Source organism: Buteo buteo, chromosome 11, assembly GCF_964188355.1.
Source record: "Buteo buteo chromosome 11, bButBut1.hap1.1, whole genome shotgun sequence".
NCBI classification, from domain to species: domain Eukaryota; kingdom Metazoa; phylum Chordata; class Aves; order Accipitriformes; family Accipitridae; genus Buteo; species Buteo buteo.
The window spans coordinates 17,130,038-17,154,660 of NC_134181.1; the positions used below are offsets into that span (position 1 = coordinate 17,130,038).

At 40.8% G+C, this 24,623-nt stretch overlaps 1 protein-coding gene and 1 long non-coding RNA gene across 2 annotated transcripts in view; both read right to left on the bottom strand.

The window, feature by feature from the left end:
- Positions 1 to 17,487, bottom strand: part of LOC142036727 (uncharacterized) — a 113,259-nt gene extending 95,772 nt beyond the window's left edge. Inside the window, exons 1-2 of the long non-coding RNA XR_012652213.1 lie at positions 17,042 to 17,487; positions 14,869 to 15,043 (exon numbers count right to left, since the gene is read on the bottom strand). This is a non-coding gene — a long non-coding RNA (uncharacterized LOC142036727). The remainder of the gene's footprint in view (positions 1 to 14,868; positions 15,044 to 17,041) is intronic.
- A 1,623-nt stretch (positions 17,488 to 19,110) lies between these two features.
- Positions 19,111 to 24,623, bottom strand: part of SALL1 (spalt like transcription factor 1) — a 14,868-nt gene continuing 9,355 nt past the window's right edge. The window contains exons 2-3 of the mRNA XM_075040220.1: positions 21,724 to 24,623; positions 19,111 to 20,656 (exon numbers count right to left, since the gene is read on the bottom strand). The exon at positions 21,724 to 24,623 is cut by the window's right edge and continues 513 nt beyond it. Coding sequence (XP_074896321.1) covers positions 20,216 to 20,656; positions 21,724 to 24,623 — 3,341 coding nt within the window. The 3' untranslated portion in view covers positions 19,111 to 20,215. The remainder of the gene's footprint in view (positions 20,657 to 21,723) is intronic.

Sequence of the window (24,623 nt, forward strand, 5' to 3'; positions counted from 1 at the left end):
CCTGTATATATATATAAATATATACCTAAATAAAAATACTTTGGTCCAGGTTCTCAGTTACGTTTGACTTCAGTGAAGATATCCTAATTTACATTTTATTCACATTTGGTCTTTTGTACAAGTAACTACAATTCCCTTGGCAGGAAGTTATTGTTATTGTTTAAACACATGGAAAACTGAGGCAGAGAATTTGAATGCATCTGTTTGCCCACCTGGAAATCATCATTAAGATCTAAAGTTCTTAGGTGGGGTAACCTCATCAAAATATAAATCATTACACCATATTTCTACCTCATACATTAGGTGGGGTACTAGCTGAGGAAATTAATCCATTTAATTTAGTATCTTAGAACAAATGAATCAGAAAATTTAATTTCAGAATTTGAGATGTGCATTTCCAAACACAAAACTCGGGTGTTTTCTTATTGTATTTGTATTTTAGTATCTTGGTCCTGAAATATTCTGACAGCTGTAAAATAAATAATCTAAATAATTATTAAAAGAAAGAGCAGCATATTATTCTTAGTCCTTAAATCATCAGAATTGTTGCTAAAGAAGAGAAAACAGAAATATAAGAACCCAAGAAACAAACAAGCTTTATAAAAAGAATTCATACCTATAATGCTCTTATTTGCCAGGAGTTCACATATTCATCCCAGCGTGCCTACCCACATGAAGCATGCCAAAGACCTTAACAGGGATTCTTATCTTAACAAAATGACCTCGTACCTAGTGAATACTTAGAAATGGCCAACATAGCTCATGATATCTAAGTAGCCGGACAGAATAACCTCTCACTACATTTTATGCATGTAATTAAACAGGGTTATGTCAAGACAGCTATGTTGAATTTAATGCACTGTAATTCACATAGTGGAAAGTCTTCATGACATAAATCATATTTTTAAAGATAGTTATTCTTTTGTATATGTATATATATTCATAAAGAAAAAAGAATGTGAATTCAACTATTGAGGAGCATTCTGCAGTCAATAGTTACGTTGTTACACGCCAGGAACATCAGAGGGTTTCTCTGCTGGGGCTGTGAGGAGAGGTGTGCAGAGGAAGGGATCGTCACACCCACACCCTGATGGTTAGCACACTGGAGGGCAGGCACACTCTAGAGGGATTGCTTGGGTACCCTGCATGGTAGCACAGGTCTTCTCAGACCCCATCTGGCCCAGTCACATTGGGCTCTGTCCAGCCACAAGGCCACGCCAAAGGAGAGGGTGCCAGGGCTGCCAGAGAGGTAACACCCTTCTCACTTGACTAAATGTGGTGAGTAGGGATACCCCCATCTTCAGATCGAGAGGTACAACACCAGGCTTATGTACATATACAAATTTATTTTCTCAGAAAAAGACGTATGTCCATGAAAGTTCAGAAAATGTTCATTAAGACACATAGCATGAAAGTAATATATTACAGTAGAAATCAAATGTATGCTCATTTCCCCCTTGCAGATGAAATGTCAATGCTAACAAACCCCTCTACACCCCAGTATAGAGCCACAAATTTACTGCAGGTCTGAATGTGGCTGATGCCAATGAATGCCCTCCATCCAAAACCATAATATTCCCTACAGTGTTTATATAAATTGACCTCAGTTTTCCCTGTGGTAAAAGAAGCTGTAGCAAGAAAGAAAAAGAGAAAGTTAGAAGTTCTGAAGAAGAGAGAAAGCTGGCATCTAAGGTGGCACAGAATGCAGGAAACATGTTTTGTTTTAAAGCCAGGTGATAGCATAGCCTTTGGAAAGAGGAGAGAGAAGAAGACGAACAAGAAGTGACTAATTCAGTAAGTAGAAAGAGTTGTATTTTTCACTTGTACCTCAGAAATGCTTGACCACAGTTAACTTCTTCATTTCCCAAGCCTCAAAATGGGTAAGAGTAGTAGATAAGCATATAGCTTATTCACATTTTGAATAGCAACAGGGTAATCAGTTGCACCATCAACAACAATAAACCAGTCAGCTATACTGAAGTTAAATATTCCATTGGAGCAGATACATACATCTAACAGCTGGTAAGTCATACTGCTAGCAGCTTTAGGAAGAAATCATTGCATTGTTTGCTTATGTTTTAGCTGACTTTTAAGTCTTCAGTGATATGATTTTTTTTTTAATGGGAAGATAAGAGATTATACAAAGCTTACTTGGTTTCAAAATACCATTATATCTCTACATGGATATGCTACTACAGTGTCGTTTCCTCTGCTGCTATAAGTCATATATAAGCATTTATGCAGTATTCCATTTTATTCACCCACTTCCATGCTTCCAAAATCTACTGGGTACACTTTCAGGTTAAGCGTATGAAAATCTTACTCAGTGCAGTTGAAAACATGAATATAAACAGGTGGTTCTCCATTGGTACAAATACTTTATCTAATTCAATAGGATTGTTTAGTGTGCTGCACAGATTAGTAATTTTTTCCTCACACAGACGAAAGTATAAGCCATAAATGTTTTGGTGTTTAGTTTGGTACCTTAAACAATCCCTTCCTCTATTGAAAAATTTTGCAAGAACTCATTAAACAAGCTGAATTAAACATAAGATACTAGGAAAAATTGGTGGCTAATGAGTTACATACTTTACTGAATGCACAGGCATTTGATAGTGCAAGAGCAGAGAGCAAGCTGCAATGTGCTGTATTCTAAGAGTAAAGTAGCGCAGCTTTGTCCAGATATCCACGAGGTCCACTGTAGATCAGTGTTCACATTTGCAATAACTGTTTGATGTGATGATGTCTTTTAAAGCCCACTTTTCAGACAATTTTGTAGCCATGTTCAACTCAGAGTGAGCTCTATTCCTGATACAGCATGAAACTAAAACAGTTGCTTCAGTCAGAAGTATTTGGGGCTGATTTGTTTGATTTTTGGAAGAAACAAAGTTAGAACTGCTCTATAGAGAAGAAAACTTTCAATCTCATGTACAGAACAAATGTGAGATGCCTGTGGAGTGAACTAGCTTCTTAAATCTCAACTTTGGACTTAATATTTTTTTCAGATGAGACTTGTAAAGAGATGTACTAGTATGTGATATTTTATAAATATTCTAGACACATTTCAACCAGAGCTTTAACATATATCAAATCTTCTGTTAACTGTAACTGTTATTAAAGAATGGAAACGCTTTATAACCTGCAATCACCTATCTATGCTGGATGCTCTTTTGAATTATATACTAGACTGGGACTCAGGAGATGAGTCCACTTCTGCAAGATGATTCTACGCAAGTTGTATCATCACCCAGGACTTCCCTCCTCCCACATCTGTGGACATTGTTGGAATCTGGAAAGGTTGAAATCTCATTTTTGTAATTTTATTAACTAACAATTTGTTTTTCTTATTTCAATGCTATAAATAAGTACATGAGCAGCTGAGTAGCAACTAGATGCTCATAGCATATTCCTTATGTCCATTACCAGTATTGAAGATCACAGGCCAAGGCTTTTACTTTACTGGAAATATTGTGGTACAGTACAAACAGTGCTATATTCCAGGTTTCACACAAGCATATATGTACTAGTGACCTACACTGTGAGACAGCGTACCAAGAGCAAGGGATCTAGCATCAGGACTTCTGTATTTCACTGAGCTCCAGAGGGAGTCTGATTACATTCATAACTATATCGGAGAACTAGGTATTGCAGCCCCTGAGACATGACTTCTCTTGCTTACACCTGATTTATACGAGTATGAATAAAAAGGGAATCAGGACCCTAGATTCCTTTCTTAGTTCTGTGACCAAGTCACTGCTGAATTTGGGCAAACTGCTTAACTAATCCTTACTAGCAAAGTCCCTTACTTTGCTAAGGAGGTAAAATGATATCTGCCTACTTTAAGGGAACTAGTGTTGTCCAATACCTACATTTATAGAATATTTTGAGAGTCCTAAATAAATGGTGCTATTGAAATAGAAAGCAATATCACCCACTTTTCACTTGAGCAGCAAGCCAATGTGTAGGGCACTCTCTTTCCATTAGGAGAAATTGATGATAAAGTCAGATCCTTCTTTGACACAAACAAAATCCTGTCTCCCTGAATATAAGAGGAATTAAACAGCTGGACATTGTTTATTTTCTCTTAATGCTAAGCTTTCTTTCCTCAGCATTTAATGTAAAAAGCTCTGACACTTTTCTCAAGTAACTGCTACCAGTGTTCATGTGGTTCTGGCTGATGCTTTTTTACTGCTTTTTCTTTCTTCTTACAAGTTGTTTTTCCTGCATCATTCCCTCAAACAGTTGTGCTAAAGCAATACTCTAGAAAGCCTCTCTGACTGCAACACTCTGAGAGGCCTCACATGTGTCTTTGTTTTGGGCAGTGTCACATGTATGTGGTTTGTTGGAGGCCCGCACTGTTTCAGCTACCTGGTTCAATAAAGGAGCTTAGTAACTTCTTACTAACTTTCTAAAATGGAGGACGATGTCAAAGGCCCCTGTTTCAACCTACAGCAGTATTATCATCAATACAATCAATGGCTAATAATAGCTATACGAAGGCAAATGTTTCCTGGCTGTTCTTAAGTAAGTCTAATCTTAAAGGCTGCATACAAAGCAAAACAAATTCAGGCAAAGATTTCCTTCCTTAAATACCATACAAGTGGCAATCACCCTGTCCAGAAATACATTTTTAGTAATTGTTTTAATTCCCCTTTTTCCCCTTTTGTAGACATTTCATATGTTCTGACACTACACTGATGTTCCTAGAAGTTCTCATCCTGAGTTAACACCAGTATGCTGAAGCCAGTTGAACATACTGTTTTGTACAGGTACAATTAGTGCATTATTTTGGATGTGGTTATAACTTAAGGCACTTTTTACCATAACAGCTTTGACAACAGTATCTCCTACTACAATTATAGTAGTGTAAATGTGCTTTGACTAGTATGGTGTTACCCTCCACAGGGATACCTTTCTACTGGTAATGTACTTCCTTAATTACCTGGCTAAGTACAGTTAAAAAAATGAGAATATTATGATATACTGGTACCAACAGCAGCAAAGGTATTTCTGATGATACATTCTGTAGTACTTTTACCAAACCAAGTTATCCTCTCTTTTTTTTTTTGCCTTCCCACCACAGACATTCAATTTAAAAAAAAAAGGGGTATCGTTTTGATTTTTGCTTTTGAAGCTCATATGAAACATATTTGAACAGTGCCCGCAAGAGATGAGCTAACATTTGTCAATGTCCTCATCAGTCAAAATGAGTATAGCTTATTAGTACTACCTTTAAACAGTTGCTTTACTTATGAAACCTACTACAAATCCTTACTCAGGGGAAAGAAAAAAAAAGTATCAAAGCATCTTGTTTTGCCTTCAGGGGGAATTTTGCTCCTCTGCAAGAATAAACAGTACAATTAGATTCCTAGTAAGACCACAATGTTAAAATTGTTGTTGGACAGGTTTTCTAGTGACTTGTAAATGAGATTTTATTAAGTACAGAAATAGACAAATATGCAAACATCTTCAGGTTTTAGATCCCAAAGACACAAGACATCATTCTTTTAAGCAGGTGTGCCTTCCTGGGCAGCTGCTTAAGATTAGTAAATTACAAGCTCAGGATTTTATTCTTAAATATGGCTAAAGAATAAAATCTTTAGTCTGGCAAGTTGGAGTCAAACTGCCACAATGAGCACCTGTTGAGAAAGCCCATTATTTGAAGCTGGGGGTTCTGGGTGAAAAGATCACTGTGAATTAATTTTGATTGCTTCACAAAACTCTGCATAACAAATGGTCTCTGACAGGGGTATCAGGGGACTTCCATTTGAAGGGAAGAAAAAAAGGTTTTGTTTCTAAGAAGGTAACATAATCTCTGCAGTGACATTAAAACACACCAGTGGCTGCACTTGCTTGAATCTCTCTTCTGAAACTGATTGTATGTGCTTAGGTTACCAGGTATTATGTTTTGGGAGGGGAAAGAGCAACAATTGATATCAAAATCTTATCTAAAAGATTAGCTAAAAAGAATATGGTCAGATATGCATGAATCCTGAATTGTTAAGGCAGTTATTTGCTCACAAGTTTATTCACAGCCACATTTCTGTGTGTTCTGGATTGCTATATACTTTGCCAAAATGGAAAAGGAGGAGAAGAGAATAAATCAAACAAAAGTTTTTGCAGTTGACTAAATAAATCAGCAGCTTTCTTGTATGAGTTAACTCTAATAGTAAGTTAAAGTAACACTACGGATAATGTGAATATCTCGTAAATACTTCTCTCTCCTGGTATATAGGCTATGGAATATGAAGCAGTTTCTGCCTCTGAAGTTTCTATCCAAAATATACAAAAGTGCTACCTGTCTGTCATCCCCTGATTAAATCTACAGCCAAGCTTACCATCTGTTTGTGCAAATGAAAATTGTAATATTCCACCAACTACTCTGCATGATCACTTTAAGGGTTTCCTGCAAAATGATTTTCAGTTCATCCAGAGCTTATTTTTAGAACAAAAAAAAATCACCAGAAAGCACTATGCTTTTAGCTAATAATCATGATCCAGCTGACTTTATGCTTGATTTGTCAACTCTTTGCCATTAATATTCCATGAATTATGACTTCTACAGTTCCTTCAAAATCGACTGTAAAAGCTATATACATATGAAGAAATTAAAATGCTCATATTGACTTCCCTTTTTATGTGTGTTCTGCTTTAAAAGCAACCTGAATTATACCATCATCAGGGTTTAATTGCACCTACACAAAGATTTGAATGTGTTTGGATTCATATGGGCACTGGAGGCTTGTGTCTATACATAGCAAAATCACTGCAGCCATAATAAAGTCAGAATGCAGCCATACATTCTGTTAAATAAAAATAACAGAAAAACTCTAGATAAATCAGATCCTGCACTTTGTTAATTTATGGTATAGGTAGGAATCACTCTAGTATTAGACCACCAGGCATCTAATCTTTCTAACTTTTGCAGTATCTCTGCATTACACTACAGGGCACATGATGGCCACCTGAACAAAGAAATACTGATGATATTCTATTTCATTCGAAAAACCAGACCAATATACTGTCACAATCCCAGAACAGAAATATTAGAAGACGTCTTCAAGCAGTGATGCTTTGCTGTTGTAAATAAAACTAATAAACTAACCTGTCTGCAGTTGAAAGTAAACTCTGTATCGTCCAAATGTATGTCAGCTCCATTTACCTGCACGTGCCTTTGACAACACTACAGTCCTACAATCCTCATGTTCAGCCCCTGCAACCCCAGAACCTTCCCAAAGATGGATGCACAAGGGAGGAGCTGACTGCAGAAAGACAGTGCTTAGTATAAATCACTTCTATTGGACAATTTTGAGAGTTTTTTTCCAGCAACTTTCTTTTTTCCCACCCCAAGCCTCAGCTATCCTGAATATCTCTTAAAATTATCACATGCATCTCTTCAAGCAATATATTTATTCTCTTGCTAATTCCATTGCTCATCTAATATAAGGCATGAAGCAATGAGTAAAAGTGAAAAAAAAAATCCCAAAGATGATGTTTTATCTTTTTTTCCTCTCTTTTTTTTTTTTAAGATAAAAGTCTTTCTAATAAATGCCCCTGTGATTCTACTATAGCGCATTCAAAAAGCAAAGCACACTAGAGAAGTATAAGCAGTGGGAAATATGTAATACATCCTTCTGCTTTTTTTCTTCATGTCTCCAAAATAAACTACAAATTTCCCACGTTGAAAAGTTCTTCCTTAAGTTAATAAAATCTGTCACTTTCCATAATGGTTGATTTGAAGAAAGTCCACAGGTGCAGTACTCTGTTGTTCACAGCTTGGGAAGTCAAGGCTTATAATAAAAAGCTCTCTGTGTTATGGTCCTCCTTCCCCATCAATTCACATCAAGTATTATTAGAATCATCTGCCACCTCTGTGGAGCTTCCTCTGTGCTCAAACTGCAGAAGCAACAATGACATTTTACTACTCTGCAGGTGCTGCTGTGTGTGGTCACGAACACAGAAGTGTGGCCTGCTATTGGTCTCCAGTAGCACTTTGATCTCAAACACAAAAAGCCACATAGCTGGCTGCCCTATTCATTCTTACGCTGGGTTTATATGGATGACAGAAAGAAGAGGTGACAAGAGATGGGCAATCCATAATATTTATTTCAACAAATGCTTCAAATCTTTTTAAACATCATAAGAACATGGCTCATTAAACTACAACAGCCTTGAAATTGTGTTATAAAACCACAAAACAAAAATCAATACTTCTGCTGGAAAGGAGGTAATGAAATATATCGAGTTGGTTGAAAAGTGGTTTGTATGAATCATAATATTATTATGTTCACATCACTTCTACTCCCAATACTTAAAGTTAACAAACTAGGGAGTGCTTGCTTTCCCATCACTTAAACAGGTGCTACAAGGTGGTATTTATCAAAGTTATTTTCCAGACTCAACCCTTCTGCCATAAATAATGCTGGGATATAGGAGGCTTAGTAAACGGAGATCAATTCAATGCATATTTGCTACCTGAGCTTCAGCTGTTGTATTATTTCACAGTCTGATCAATACCGTGCTCCTTAAGAGCAAAGGAAAAAGCCACAACATCACCCTGATGAGTCACTGTAGGTTTATTACCAAACCAGAAGGATGTAACATTTCTGATGTTAGTAAAGACTAAATTTGGTAGCAGCGTTTGACCACTATTAAATAGTTTAACTCTCTGTTTCAAGTCTTTTGCAATGACTCGTCCAGATTTTCAGCAGTGTTACAGGAACACTTCTGGAATCAACACTCCCTCTGCTGAAAAAAAATCCTCTGGAATATTATTTAGAATTCTCTCTCATTTATTTTAAACAGGGGTTATTACTCTTCAAGTGAATCCAGAGAAATCTGGTACTTAAAAATATTTTAACACAGGCAAGCAATAATGGTATTAATAAATGAACACTGAACAGTATGAGATGAAGGAATGGGAAGGAAGCACTCATGAAGGAGGCCTTAATTATTTGGTTCTCCCAGATGTTAATGTAGGCTTCTAACTCAGAAACTGCACTGTAAGGTTATATCAAACAAAACCCAGGAAAAATGCACCCCTCTCCACCCACAGTCTTTCACGTACACTTATTGTGAAAAGTTTCTTTCTTAATATCTTTCTCAGGAAAAATCAACCATAAATACCTGGAAACAATAAAGAACAGAAGGAAGAAAACATTGAATAGTAACTCAATGAGACTAGCAAAAGGCTCAGCAGCTACTCGCAGCCACTGTACTCTCACCCTCCTCAGAAATAAAACAAATCTGCCAAAACTGCCCTTCCCTGCCAATCTCCTTCTGTAGTGTTATCAGGAGAAGACAGCAAAAACTTCCCATACCAAAATTCATCCATTTAAAAGGACAGTGCTATATCCACACAAGTCTTTGAAGAAGTAAAGAAGAAACCATATATCAAGTCAATTGATGGAGGGAACTAAAAGCAGTTTTTTAAGACTTGTGCAGAGTGCTTAGATTAACTACTTCCACCGAAAGAGAAAATACATAGTATTAAACAGAGTCCAAGCTAGGCTCTAGGAACAGAGGGATACAGAGCATAACCTGAGACCTCTGTACCTCTGTTTCACTGAAGAGAACCAAGATGACATCAACCCTTGATTTAGGACAAACTCATCCAAGATATTTCTACAGTTGCCACTGCTGTAGCCAAAAACTCTGCACATCACTTCTTACACTATGAACATTGACGGGGTAGACTGAGCCATTTTACTGCACTTCAGCCATTGCAAAGTCTCCTATACTGGAGACCTGTCCTAGTAGATGTGTGTACATTCCATCATTTTCAATAGTTATGGTGGCACTGGAAAGACTCAGAATGTCCCCTCACCACCAGAGACCAAAAGCTTAGTTTTACAGCCAAGAAGAAAAATCTCACTTCTTATAGCACATGAGCTTCTAACCCCAGCTGGGGGCTGATTCTGCAGAAACTGAGGAAATGCCAATCTTGTAAATGAACATCTCAACTTCCCTTCAGCATGCAGAATGGACTAGTTTCTCCAATTCCAGCACGGATCCTTTCCAAATTATGCTTTGATTTTACTACTTAGCAGGAGAGGGAGAAAAGGTGCTACAGCTGGTAGCTATTGATATTTAATCTCAGATTTATTTTTACTTTATTGTTTTCCAAAAATGGTTTTGTCTTTCACCAGCTCTACTGCTGTTAGAACCTTTTCCAGTAACTGTCAATATTACACAGAGCCTTAAACCCTGAGAGAGAAAGAAAGAAGGAGGGGGTGGAATACGAGAGACAACTACTAATACTGAAGAGAGACATATCACATCACCACAGGACTCCCTGCTACTTCAGAGCTTTCTATGGTAGCTAACTGTACAGTAATTTCATCTGCTTAAGGTCAGATGTCCCCAAAACTTATTCGGAAATGCAGCAGCCTGGATTTGGCCCTCCTCAAAGGGCTAAGAGTGTATGTATTGCATACATCTACCCACAGTCACATCCCATGTCAGCTACAGGTGCCCGACTACATCATGGCTCTATCAGCACATTGCCCCTCAGCTTGTATACGTAAGGACTAATCAAAAACCAAACTAATTGCTTTCCTTTGATAACAATAAAAAAAAAAAATAAATCATTATTTCGGGGGGGGGGACTGTTGGCCAGACAGGGCAGGCGTTAGGATGATCTTGGTGTGTTTGTCTAGGATGTCAGCTTGTAACTGTCCACTGTCATGGGATTTGGGCCATGATTTTAAGTGACTTTGTGTCAACATGTTTTAAAAGCCTGATTTTCAGACAGAGTAGCATTTTCTAAAAATTGTGATTCTTTGAGATGGTTTAAATTGAGCATTATATAAATTGAATTAGCAAAATAAGGCATTGAACAAGCTTGAAATTTAGGCCAAGTTGTAACAGAGGGGGGTGGGTGGGGTGGAAATTACTGCCCACGTTCTTCATTTCTCCTGTTCTTATTGTTGTTACTGTTGTCAATATCTAATTTTCAGATAAAAAGAAAGCCTTCAAGATGATTAGCAGATAAAGTCAGGACTTCAGGCTTTAATTGACAGTTACTTCAGACTCCTGATGAAATGAAACTCACTCCATTCTGTTACTCCGCAAGACAGTCAGGGAAAGAACATCTAAACGTAAGCGTAACTTGCTGACTTGTAGCACACATGGCCAGTGTTTCAAAACTCAGAGTTACCTTTTCAAAAGCAAAGATTGTCACCACCATATATAGGGTTATAAAGAGCGAAGTGGTCAAACAGAGAAAATCTCTCAGAGGATCCAAAAATATTTCCTGCCTTTATCATCATTGCTAGTGTTCAACAGTAGAGCAGACAATGGACATACCTATAGCTGCATTTCAACACATGGATGTATTACTGTGCTTGTTGCTCATAATTTTATATAGTAAATGGAGATATATACTCTCTGGGAGAAAAGAAAGAGTGTCAGGAAGTATTACAGAGACTTGCAGCAAAAATAACAGCTGCAGAGGACTCCAATTTGCACACTTTATTTCAGTGCACTCTCCACTACACCACACAAGCACAAGTGCTTTCACATATTCCTTCCTACCTCACATGCTATCCTAAAAGAAACCAGAAGTCACTAAGGCAACAAGTCTGACCCTAAACTGTCATACTGTACTTCATCCAGCATTTTATTTCTGATTAAATATGACCTTTATAATTCCACATACTTTGTTTTACCATTTTTTTCATATATGGGGAATATATCAAGAGAACTTATTAGCTGCAGTCCAGGCTGAAAGTTATCTATGATAAATACCACTGAAATTGGAAATCAACTATAGGCACTTGTCTGCAAGGCAGCAAATGCAATTACTATTTCCTTGTACTGCACCTCAGAAAGGGACATTTTGTCTACATGGAAAATTTTAAAAGACTGTGGCTATATCCAATAGTTCAGCAAAAATACAGTATCTCTGGAGACCTTTTGCAAAAAACAGACAATTTATTCTTACAAATACAGTAAAAACGTAAACACATATAACATGGCATTAACTTTTAAACTTCATCTGATAAGTGGCAAATGTACTGATGTATCAGCAGAGCACTTTCAGGTGTTCTGGCAGATGCTGAAATTCAAAATAGCTGTTTTGTATTGCATATTTTAAAACCATTTATATTCCAAAAGAGTAGCCATATATGCTATAGATACATTGTAATAAAACAATCTGATCAGTTTCCTATCTAAATATCCAAAATAAACAAAAATTAAAGGTAAGGAACTATTGTTAGCATCATTTTTACAAAGCACATCAAGAGACTGAAGCAATTTGCCCAAGGTTACGTGCACCCAGAGCCGGGGATGAAACTTCCATTTCCAAAATTGGTCCTTCACACTTTAACCACAAGCAAAACCTGTACATAAGTCTCCAAGGTTCCAAACCATGCGCAATTAAAATGTAATAAATTCCCTTCAACAGCACTAACAATAAAGGAATATGCGTGCATCAAGCTAGTGTGTGCATCAGTAGATAGAAGGTGAAAACAACAGCAGCAAAACCGTGTGTTCAAACGCAGGATGCAGGAATTAAATTTCAGTATTGCTGTCAACTTTTCATTTTCACTAATGGCTTTTAAGAAAGCCGGACATTTTTCCTCAGCCCATTTTACCTTTTCCCTCCATGTGACAAATATTGATTTTCATTTCCTCCAAGTTTAAGTGCCTTGAATGCTATTGTGACTGGTTGGTTTGCTTTTTTGTTTGTGTCCCAGCTTTATTGAGGATGCCGGCATGAATGCATACAGCTTTGGAAAGAGAGAACTGGTTTAATAACATCTTCAAATCCAGGAGAGAACACAGGAGCCCAGTCTACTTTTTTTGTATAGGTCAAGCAAGAAAAGTGACTCCAGGCGACTATCTAATGTCAGTAAGGAGACTGCTGAAGTAATAGCCTTGGTGTTTTTAAGCTGTTATTGCTATGCTCCATCACAACAGGACAAATGATGGAGCATTCTCCCGCCACTTCAGTGCAGTTAGACATAATATCTTAAAAATGGCTTTGGTGGCATTTTAAGCTAAGCCTATTTTGTAGACAGTTGACCCTTTAGAAGGCTTGGTTTGGAAGGTAACATCTCATGAAATTCTGGCTCAAACAAGCTGTAGCTTTGTGAATTCTTTTCTGCCTGACTCACAGATAAATAGGCTCAACCTCCTTTCGTAAGATGATATCCTTAAGCTTTGTGAACCTGCCTCGTACATTTTGGACACTTCCTATCTTAAGGTCTTATTCAGCAAATAAGAAATCACTCTGTCTTTGCAGTGATATGAATAAAGAGTGCTTATGCAATCTATTCCACCCTTTCAAATATGGAGGGGCAGGAAATCTCAGTGGACAGAAATAAACATCTGGACTGAAAGGGAAAGCCAGTAACAACTTAAACTGCCACAGACACTGTTATAGAAATTGTCTGTCTAGTGCTCAGACATTCATCAGTGTTAGAAGCCAAAATAAGTTGAGCTGACTTAAGATGGGGTTAAATTAGTTTACGTGTATCAGCACCAGGGGTCTATGCTGGTATTAAGGGATCCCCACAACTGAGCTAACTAGTGATCTAACCATCACAAACAGCCTCGTTCTCATCAGCAGCTCTGACACAAGTTGCTGAGAGGACTCTTTATTCAGCCTAGACAAGTAAACAGACACATAAACCTTTGAAATTTGTTCTGTCTCTCTCTATAATTTGTTATTCTCTGGATCCTCTAGCCAACAGAAAGGTAGTTCATATGAATGCACATTTAGCATTGAACATGATCATGCACTTAGTTATTGTACATATGAGACAAACGTTAGCTTCACTATGTATTAACTGACATTTTAAAATCCTGATGAAAGGAAAGCAATTTAGAATTATTCACTGCTAAAGGAAGCTTATTTTCAAAACAGGCACTGCTTTGAAAAAAATCTTAACATCATTCATCTGGTTAGTCTCACTGGCTCTGCTTTGAAATTATTTTTCATGGAAAAGATAGGGAAAAGAAAGAAAGTAGTGACCAGTGGGGTTAAATACATGATAGTGTGCCAGACCACTCCATTTTTTGCTTTCCATATTCAATTCTAAACAGTGCTCATGTTGCACCACCTGATGCCAGGTGCTGCAGGGCTTCCGCTACACCCACCTGACATTGTGATGCTGCATTTTTAAGACCTTTAAATGATGAAAATGGACCTTTGTACTTCAGCACTGCCCTGGTCAGGAGAGCTGTCTGTGCAAATGATGTGAATGTCTGCTAACATGGAGAGACTTCTTTCTTTTGAAATGAAATGACACCAGAAGTTTCAGGGCTGATCATTCCAGTGAGGACCTTCCTTATTAGCAGTTGTTACAAAGTCTAACATGGGCATGGACATGTTTTTCATCCCCATCTAGCCTGAATTTAAACTGCTTTCCAAAAATGACAATAACTTCCGAAAGTTAAGAAAAGCCTACAATTTAGGTTAATTATTTATCTGCTATAAAAAGGAAAATGACATCACTTCCTTACTCTACAACTCTCCAGTAGGCCATTCTCACAGGTATACCATATGCTCAGTCAGCTGCATACAAGATGCTGGCCCCACCCAGCATGCAGAGCATTGCAGAGAATGTCTTTAACCCTCAAGTGCATGTTACCCCCTCCCTCAGTGCTAGACAGACTCGAGCACTAAAGAAAATTCCTCTTTCCTGCTCTCCTGTTCTCACTCTACTGCTCCTCTTCCCATATCATTGAGAGATTTTGCCTCTTAAGAAATTCAGACTGTGGATTCAAAAATACATGTCTAAAGAAAAACAGAAGATAAAATGGAAACCAAAGAAAGAGACTCGTGGTAGGACAAAAACTATAATATAATTTGAGCCAGAAACTTAATTTTAGTCACTGCCATGCTTACACCTCACTTACCTGTAAAATATTCCAAATACCGCATGTGGCCTCCCTGTATGGTTGTCCCTGGAACAAGGAGATTTTCCCAAGGAGGAATTGCCATGCGCTCACCATCTTCCAGGCATCTGCTATGCCACTGCCAGTAGCAACAGAGGGACTGGCTCAGGGTAGCCATTCTGATATTAACTATGACCTGAATGTAAAAACCAGAAAAATCAAATCAGGAAACTGAACATAAACGCAGATGTCAGTAACTCTGTTCTCAGCTGAAGTTGCATATTTCCCAATTATTCCTGTTCTATTAAGATTAGTATTTCCAAGCCTCCACTCCTCCTTAACTTTTTGTCTAGAGAGGTATTTATACAAGAGACTGTATTATATGTGAATCTTTAAGTCATTATATTTCAACTGAGTAGTTAAGAGACACACTGCTTCCAGCTTGTATAAATAACTATACCCACTTATTTGCAAAACATTGTTTTAACTTCCATCAACTCATATTCACGAGAGAAGAAAACCAAATAGGAAAATGTTATTTCGATTAAAAAAAGCCCAGAGATAAAACCTGAGCAGTACTTAAGACTGGCAGGGAGAGAGCAAAAAAAACCTGCCACGCTACAAAGTCACACCTCCTCCTGCCAAGTAAAACTGGCCTCCTGCAAACACACAACCAGGTAGCCTGTGACTTCAGGACTCCCAAAAGCAGGAAGTATGCCCCAAAGAAAAGGTCAAACCAAGCAGCAACTGTTGTATTTTGATTGTCAGCCAATACGCTTTCCAAAGCAGCGTTGGAGAGATTTGTTGACCGTTGCAGCAGGGAGAGCTTACAACCTGTCCCTAAATCTTAAACCACAGCCCAGCATAGGAAGAAACACCGAAACTTATCTGGCTTTTCCCTGAGAAAAGGGCTTAGGATTCGGTCGTCATCAGCACGCTAAATAAGCCAGGCAATTTGCTGCTCCCCTTCCCTTTCACTCCTGCCTCGTCAATAGAGAAACCTCGTTCCTGCCCATCCGATGTGCTGCCCCGACTCCTCTCTCTCCACTCTGCTGGTATAGTGGGTCCTTTTGATTAGCCCTTTTCAGCCTTTCCTTCCATCCGTCCCAATACATCTCCCCAGTTTGCCCCATGAAAGTGAAGTGACCACCCGCCAGGCTGCACCGTGGCCGGGGCACCGCGGGAGAGCTGCGCGCGGCGGCCAGGCGAACGGCGTGCCGCCAGCTCCTCTCTTTCTCAGTCGCCGCCACGTCCTCGCTTCCTCTCCTCCCTTACGGTACTCGGGGAAACCCCCAAATTCACGGGCCGCCTAATAGCAAAAATGCCCGGCGGGAGGGGCAGCCCCGCAGCGTATCCAGCCGGCAGGGGCCAGACGCCTCCGGCCGCTCCACCGCAGGCTACTCCCAAGCGGGGAAGTTTCGCACGCTATTAGCCCATTTTTTAAATACATCACGTCTGTTTCTGGGTGAAGAAAATTACTCGGGCTGATTAAATGAATGCGCTGAACGATCGTTGGCGCTTAGAAGAAGAAGAAAAAAAACAAACCACCCCACTGTGCTTTATTTTAACGGATGATAAAATTGTGATGGGCGGGAAGCAGGGGAAGAAAACTTTGTTGCTAATGAGAAAAATGCGGCCGCGCAAACAAAACTGTAAAGAAAAAAAAAATCTATTCTTGAATAAGGATTAATTCAATGTCTGTGAATAGGAAATCCTGCGCTGGGTAATTGCAGCGAGGTAGCGCGGCGTCCAGCTGCGAGGCGACGCGGGCACCTTTGTGCGCTTGCCAGAGGACAGCTCTGGGGAGAGGTAACTTCCCCCGGTCCCCACGGTCTGGTGTCAAGTAACGGGAAATTTAACATTCCGCATTTCCAGAGCAAATTATCCCCCTCCTCCCTCCCTTCTCCTCCGGCAGCTCGCAGGCGGCCGGCCGGGCGCTCCGCCTGACGGGGCGGGGAGCCCCGAGCCGACCCTGACCCCGCATCCCGCGGGGCACGGCCTCAGCACCCTCGGGGGACGGCTCCGGCTTCCGCAGCGGGCCGGACCGCAGCTCCGTTCGGGGGCGGCAGGAGAAAAGGAACGAGAAGCCCCTCTGCGGCGCGGGGATATCAGCCCAGGCACCCTCCGCCAAGCCCGGCGCAGAGGGAGGCACGAAACACTGCAACAGTTGATTCCTTCCCCCCCCAGCACCCACCTTCGCAGACGGTAGCGAGGGAAGCGCAAAGTGAAACAGCGGCAACAACCCGGCAGGGCAGCGCAGCGCACCGGCTTGTCAGGGGAACCCTCACCCAGCCGGGCTCGATCGCTGCCATTAGGCAGGCGGCCGGGAGACAGAGTGTCCCGAGGAGCCTCGTCCGCCGCAGCCCCCGTCGCCGGGGCGGGTTCCCCGCAGCCTCAGGGAAACGCTTCCGAAAAGCTGGAGGAGGAAAGGGTCTCTCGCCCCTCGCGGGGGGGAGGGAAGGGCACACCTGACCTTGGGCGAGGAAATGCAGCCCCTCGGGCAGAGGGGCGACCCGCGCCGCGCCCCCTCCCCGGTGCCCGCTTCGCCCGGCACCCCCTCAGCGGGGCGGGGAAGTTTACCTCAGCCGCCCCCAACGCTCGCGCCTAACGGTCGCCCGAGCGCGCGAGCTGCCGGCGCCCCACCCAACGCCCGGGCAGCGAGCCCAGGGGTGCGCTCGCGGGGCGGGCGCGCTCCGCCTGAGGGAGCAGGGCACCCAGCAGCCGCGGTGACCGGGGGGTAGCCCCAGGCCCTAAGATACCACGAAGAAAATGGCTCACTTTTTTTTTTTTTTTTTTTTTTCTGGAAGTGCATACGTTACCCAGCGGCAGGGAGCGTCCGGGAGCCGGCTGCCCGCGGAGGCTCGCGAGTGCAGGGCCCGACTGCCCACGGCGCGCCTCCCCCGGCCGGGACGGGCCTCTGCCCGTTCCCTGACGGGGCTGAAAGGACCTCGGCACCCAAAGATTTCGCTTTAACGTGAGGAGAGGTTCCGAGGACCGGAGTTAAAGCCATTAATGAAACTCAAGCTGCGTAAAGGAAACCCTCCCAGAGCACTGGCGTCTGCTAACCCTTCCTTGCTTTTCTGTCGCTCAAATCTAAACTCAGTTTAACAGCAGAATTAGTTAGTATTTCATTGATAAAACCATCAAAATCCGTTTAATTTACCTTTTTCTGAGACCAAAAAGTGACTTGAAATTCTTAAATATTAACATTGACAAGCCAGCTGGCTCTAGTGTACAACTTACATGTTAACAAAAATGTGTATCATGTACCAGATGAATCATCACATTCGAACAGGAAAAAGTTCTAAAGACATGAAGTCCAAGAGGTATTCAGACTACAGCGTTAATATTTTACTAAGGATTCATAATCATATGAAGGGTAAAAGTCCTCAAGAAAAGTACTTCTCACCCCAGCTTTTCAGTGTTAAATCCTCTATGATGCCCAATTTACAACTCAAACTACTAGGGGGAAGAGCAGTGATTACTTCTTGTTTAAAAAGGCAAGCAACTCCACCCACGCTGATATGAAAAAAAAATCCTATAACACAAAATGCCTGAATGTTGGAATTGTAAAAAATATATATATTCACGTGAGCATGAAATTGGTTATTCCTGTTCGGTTTTTTGAAGGCAGGCAAACTGATTTATTTTTCATAAATAATAATGTGAGGAGATAAAACTCTACTAGGTGAAAATATTGGGCTGAATTCTGTTTCCCCAAACTCCCATTGAGGTTAATGATCATTGCAGGTGCATAAGGGAAGCCAAATCATGTGCAAGGCCAAAGCAATTTTTTTTTTTTTTTTTTACAATCAAGTTATAAATCCCATATAATATATGGAGGCTTGCGAGTGGACCTCTTAACACAGATATAGCAGCGTAAGCATGCCACAAACATACAATCTCATAGAATAAAATTAATATCAAATATAAAGCATTTGAACCAAATCAAGCCTTAAATGTGATAAATTATTTCCTTCAAAGGAAACTTACCTAGGCTCAATAAGGTCTTTGCTAGCAGCATTTTTTTTTATAAAGAAATTAAAAATGCCAAAATATCTACAATTTTATGAGGAGGAATTGAATAGTTAAGGAGAAATTTCCCACTATTAGGGGGTATGAAAAATATACTAGCAATTAATATGCAATACATATATGTATACCCATACTTACAAATATAAACACACACATACAACCTGGACAGTTCATGTTAACCAAGGGAAAGGCTAAATAATACAAAGTGATTACTAAATACAGGTACACTTTAAAAACACAGAGACAGTGAAGTTTATCTGTTGCAAAAATGTATTTGATTACTCGAGTAAAATTACAGTATCTCTGCTGTTAGTAAGTATTAAATGTTAAAGAAACTGGACCTCTTTTCCTTTCAACTTTCCGAGAAAGTGCATGTAACAGTCCAAGGTTCCCCCTGCCCCCCCCCCCCCCAAATACCTAATACAAAATAAACAAACACTATACTTGTTCCCTTGGTCAAGGAGTAGGGCTTGGTCTTGTAAGGAACATATGTACATTTTAATGAAAGTGATGTCTTATTGTATGTACAGGAGCATCTACAGTTGTCCACGGAAGTTGTTCAAGATGCCATACTTAGCAGCATTGTGAAAGTCCAGCACATTTTCTATAATGAATATACCTACAAGGCAAAATGTTACGTCTCAGTTTCAACTACCAAAACAACACTTCAGTATCTTCTCTAATAATCCGCGTGCTTATTACTGTACAGAAATGTATTAACATTTAAGACGACTCAAGTAAAAAGCACAATACAAATAACAGTTCAAAACGGAAAATGTTAAACCTACAAAAATTAAAGCAGTTTTAATTTTATAATAAAAATCAAAAACTGAGCTGTGTAAAGGACCCACACTGTTCAGTCTATATTCTTTCAGTCCTTTTCTTAATTCTGTTTGGAAAAATTAAACAATGTGTTTGCTGATAAAATTTCCAGCAGGATCAAAGTGTACATTTATATACAGATTTTTGTTAAAGATCTAATGTATCACTGAGGCATCGCATCAATACCAGAGTTCATGTTAAACTGGATATAGAAAATAAGTTAATGCCAGAATAAGATCACCTAGCGGAACAGACTTGCAACTGCCATAAATGTTACAGCAAGTTTACAGCACTCTAGTCGATTAGTATTTAGTTCAAAATACAGGAGACCAAAGTTAATGCTTGCATTTGTTTGCAAAGCAAGGTTATATCACTAATAAATAAGCTTTCTTAGAACTCTAGAAGTAGAACATGGTACAAAAGAAAGTCTTTGTAATGTTGTAGCCTGCAGCTTGAAAAAAGCAACCCTAGGTTGCACTATTTGCAGGAATGTTATTTATGGAGTTTTTTTCTAATTTGTTACAATTTCTTTGTTGTCTTCCACAAAACGCGTGAAACGGAAGCTTGTCCCATTATCATTGCTTGCCATTTTCTCCAGACCAGCTAGAGGTGCGTTGGGTTCTGAATTCTGGAGCTTCTCCAGGCTTCCTGTCAAGCCGCTGATGGGAGAGCTGCCACCGTTGCCCAGGCCCCCTGGCGCTGGAGGGATGCCACCATTCTGGATGACAGAGATCTCGTTGGTCTTCATGGCCAAGCCATTGGAGAGTGCTGCCGCGTACTGGTTCCAGAAGCTGGAGGGGTCTCCATTCCCCGACCGTGCAGCCAAATCCTTCTGAAACATTTCTGGGAACTTCACAGGATTGCCTCCTAGAAATGTCATGGGGCCATCCACGGAAAGTCGTCTGCCTCGTCTTGCAGGAGTACTGTTCCACATGTGAGTGCCCATGTGGACCTGAAAAGAAAGAAAGGAAGAAACAAACAAACAAAAAATAGGGGTTGACAGGGATTTCAAACTTATTTTGATCACAGAGGAGGCAGCAGCCCGTGAACGTGTCCAGCCTTGTTACACAATGAACGCCACTAAAGGTAGCTGGTACAGGGCTCCATTTCCCATCTGGAATAATAAATAAACTTCTTCTGGATTAGCCCATCACCATTACCCAGAATACCCGGTCTTCCTGCTGAACAATGCATTGCTTGTTAGTCTTTTTTTTATTATATGTATTTAGTTTATAATGACTTCACGTTATTCTGTCAATTGCAGATAGCTGCTTTCAGGGCTAGAATTGCTATGTCCACTTTCATTGCAATGGTAAGTATTGTATTTGACACCCTTTACCCTATAAACGTCCTTTTCAGACAGGCAGAAAGTATCCTTTACTGATTGCTCATCAGAGAGCCTCGTGTATAGACAGAATGGCCTGAAAGTAATTATTCATCTCGCATTACTGGCAGCAACCTCTAGAGAAATACTCTGTCAACAGAAAAATGTACACAGTAAAGTGCTCAACTGGTGTTCTAAAACTTAAGTATATTTGCTTTTTCAAACACATATCAGTAGGAAATGTTAGTTATATAATCAATTAAAGTAATGCCCATTAGTTCCAGAATTATGTTAATAGTTTTTTTAAACACCATCATCTTACATGATAGTTATGAAAAACAGCACATTCAAGAGCCTTTCAATTCTTAAAGAGGTGCGTGAGTTACAAAACGTGTCTCTGATAATTAAGACCCCTTAACATCATTTGGCTGTTCCATTTCACACTCTACATAGACAGTCTTTGCTGGTAGATGAATTTTAATTAAGCATCAAAACCAAAAATCACGCTTCAGATCAGCTGCCAACATGAGCACTCAACAAGAGGCCATCTAGGTCTACCAGAGCTGACTAAACACACCATTTGTCACACTGCAGATACCCAAAGGTACCACTGCTTGCAACATTAACAGATGTAAAAAATTAAACCCCCCTGCAAGGAGAAAAGAAAACCTAAGAACAGCAAGAGGAAAAAGTACCTTCAGATTGCCTTTTGTTGTGAATGCTCTTCCACATATAGTGCAGGCAAAAGGTTTCTCACCAGTGTGTGTCCTTTCGTGGATCTGCAGAGCACTGGAGGAAGAAAATGTTTTCCCACACGTGTTGCAGTAGTGCTGTTTGGGGGTTCTTCTGGGGAGAGCAGGGAGCAGGACAGGGGATGTAGCAGAGGAGGACAGCGGCCCTGAAGCAACTAGACCAGAGGGTGCTTCTTTGCTATCCTGAGGAGAGCTGTGCACAAAGCCATTAACCTCAGTCTTTATGAGTGATGACAGTGAATTAGCAGGCATAACCGAAGAGTTCTGATTAGGGCCTATACTGGAACTGGGCTCAAAAAGTTGTGATGGTAGATCTCGCATTTGATGTGTCAACATATGCTGCTTCAAATTACCCTTTGTGGAAAAGCCACGATTGCAAACTGTGCAAATAAATGGTCTCTCTTTGGTATGACTTCTGTAATGAATGTCCAAGGCACTCTGACAAGCAAATGTTTTGCCACAAATGTCACATGCGGTGTTTTTAAATTTACCTCTATCTCTGAAAGGAAAGAGCATACTCAGAGACTCTTCTTTAATCACTTTATCAGTGTTACTAGATGTCAAGTCCAAAGCACCACTGTTAGCAGGGGTTGGAGACAAACCGTTGGCAAACTCACTTGATAAAGCTCTTACTGGTTTCTCTTCAATACTTGGTGACTTGTGGTAATCATTAGTGCTGTTGGATGGGGACAAGGCCTGCATGGAAGAGGTAGACTCTGAGACAGCAGGGCTTCCAGCACTTTGGCTTTCCATATCACCACCGACAGATGACGAATCATTAGTCAAAACGTCCCCTTCCACTGACCCATTTTCAACTGACTTTAAGCTTGCCTGAAGTTGTTCAGCAAGTCCTGCATTGATCATCTTCATCTGATTTTCCAAAGCAGCAATACTTGACATTTCCAGGGGCAAAGGGGAAGAAGACAAGCTGTCTTGTGATGCATCCGCAGATTTAGGTGTGTCTGGCACGCTGCTGTCAGGACAGTCTTCCATGTTCTCATCTGAGAAGTTGTCTATATCATCAAAATTCTTATCATCAAAAGATCCCGTATCTGATTCCATTGACTCAGCATAGTTTTCCGTCACTGGAGTGTTGGGGATCTGCCCTCCCATATGCATTCGGATATGCTGCTGTAGCACAACGGCATTGGTGAATTTTTTCTGGCAGATCGGGCACGAATGTTGCACTCTCAGCGGGGGCATGGCACGGTGGACACTGTAATGAGTCTTTAAGTTGCCTTTAGTAGTGAAAGCGCGACCACAGATTTTACATTTAAATGGCCTCTCACCGGTATGTGTGCGATAATGCATTTTCAGTGCACTCTGGCAACTGAGAACTCGGTGGCAAATGATACACTCATTAGGATCAGTTGCCTTTTTGTCGATGTTTTCTACCAATTGCTGCAATTTTGACGTTTCAGATGCTGGCGTTGAATCCAACAGTCCTCCAAATGGAAACTTTGCCTTAAATTGCTCTGACATGAGAGGCATCAGTGGATTTGTAAAAGTGGCGACACCGCTGGAGCCTGAGTCTGCTGCCGGTGAGCTCACAGAGCTGCTCATGTTAGTGATAGCGCTTGCGTTTTGAGAGTTTTCTTCCATTTTGCCATTTGAGGTAGGCAAAGCGCCAGCCTCTACCTCATCAGAAAGTCCATTGGAAATTTTTGATGTGGGATCAGCTGTTCCCGAGTCACTCTTGACAGAGCAGGAAGGGCTAGCGGAAGGATGGCTAATGGGAATTGGCTGAGGCTCCTCAGTTTTGATGAATGGGGTCAAGCTTGGGATCGTTGGTGGGAGTGGCAGTCCAACAGAAGTCGTCAGGGTGGAGAGGACTGGCTTGCTGTCCAGCCAGCTCGTGACAGGTTTCTCTGGCGGTATAGACATCCCATAAGGAATACCTGTGCTTGTAGGAATATTGTCCAAATGCTCTGGCACCGGGTACGGATTCATTTGAATATGAGGGTATTTTTCTTTATGACGCTGAAAGTGGACTTTTAAGTTTCCCTTTGTGGAGAACCTGTTTCCACATATGTTGCATTTAAATGGCCTCTCGCCAGTGTGAGAACGTAAATGAATCTGCAAGGCACTGTCACTCCCAAACACTTTAGCACAGAACCTGCATTTATGCTTAAAGAATGCCTCATCTGAATTACTTTTTGCTTCAAAAGCAGTTACGTTTGGTGGCTTGCTTTTTCTTTGCTGTGCCAAGACAGTCAAGGAGTTTAAATCCTCTGCAGGCGTTCCAATATTGGACAAGGGACTGGAGAAAACAGAGTTACTAGGGGTGGGCTGAGGTAGAAGTGGATTAGATGCAGGACTTAATAAACTGCTTATTGCAAAAGCTGGTGAAGATGATGCTGATACTGGTGGGTTGCTGAGCTGTGAGCCACCAATACTCGAAGCCACTTTTTCCGAGGACGGTGTTGTAACTGCTGCTGCCAATATGTTAATATTTGGAGAAGAGCCACTACTGGATGGAATTAGAGTGTTGCCAGGGTTGCTCTGAGGTAGCTGTATAGGGGGTAGCTGTTTCACACCACTGATGCTGGCAGATTGACTAGCAAGGCTTTGTGCTAATCCAGCTGCTGCAGCCAGCTGCTGGGATAAATGGGAACTTAATGTGGACAAGGGGTTGGCAGATGTTCGTAAAGTACCTTGAGAAGGGCTAGAAGATGTTGGCATGTCTGTATTTTGGGAAGCCAACAATAATATTTGGTGACGAATTTGTTCAATCAGTTGCAACTGATGGATCTGCTGCTGCTGTAAAGCCAACAGTTGCTCCATCAGGGCAGGTACAGCAAGCTTACTGTTCGATGCACCGTTACATCTCGCTTCCTGTGAGA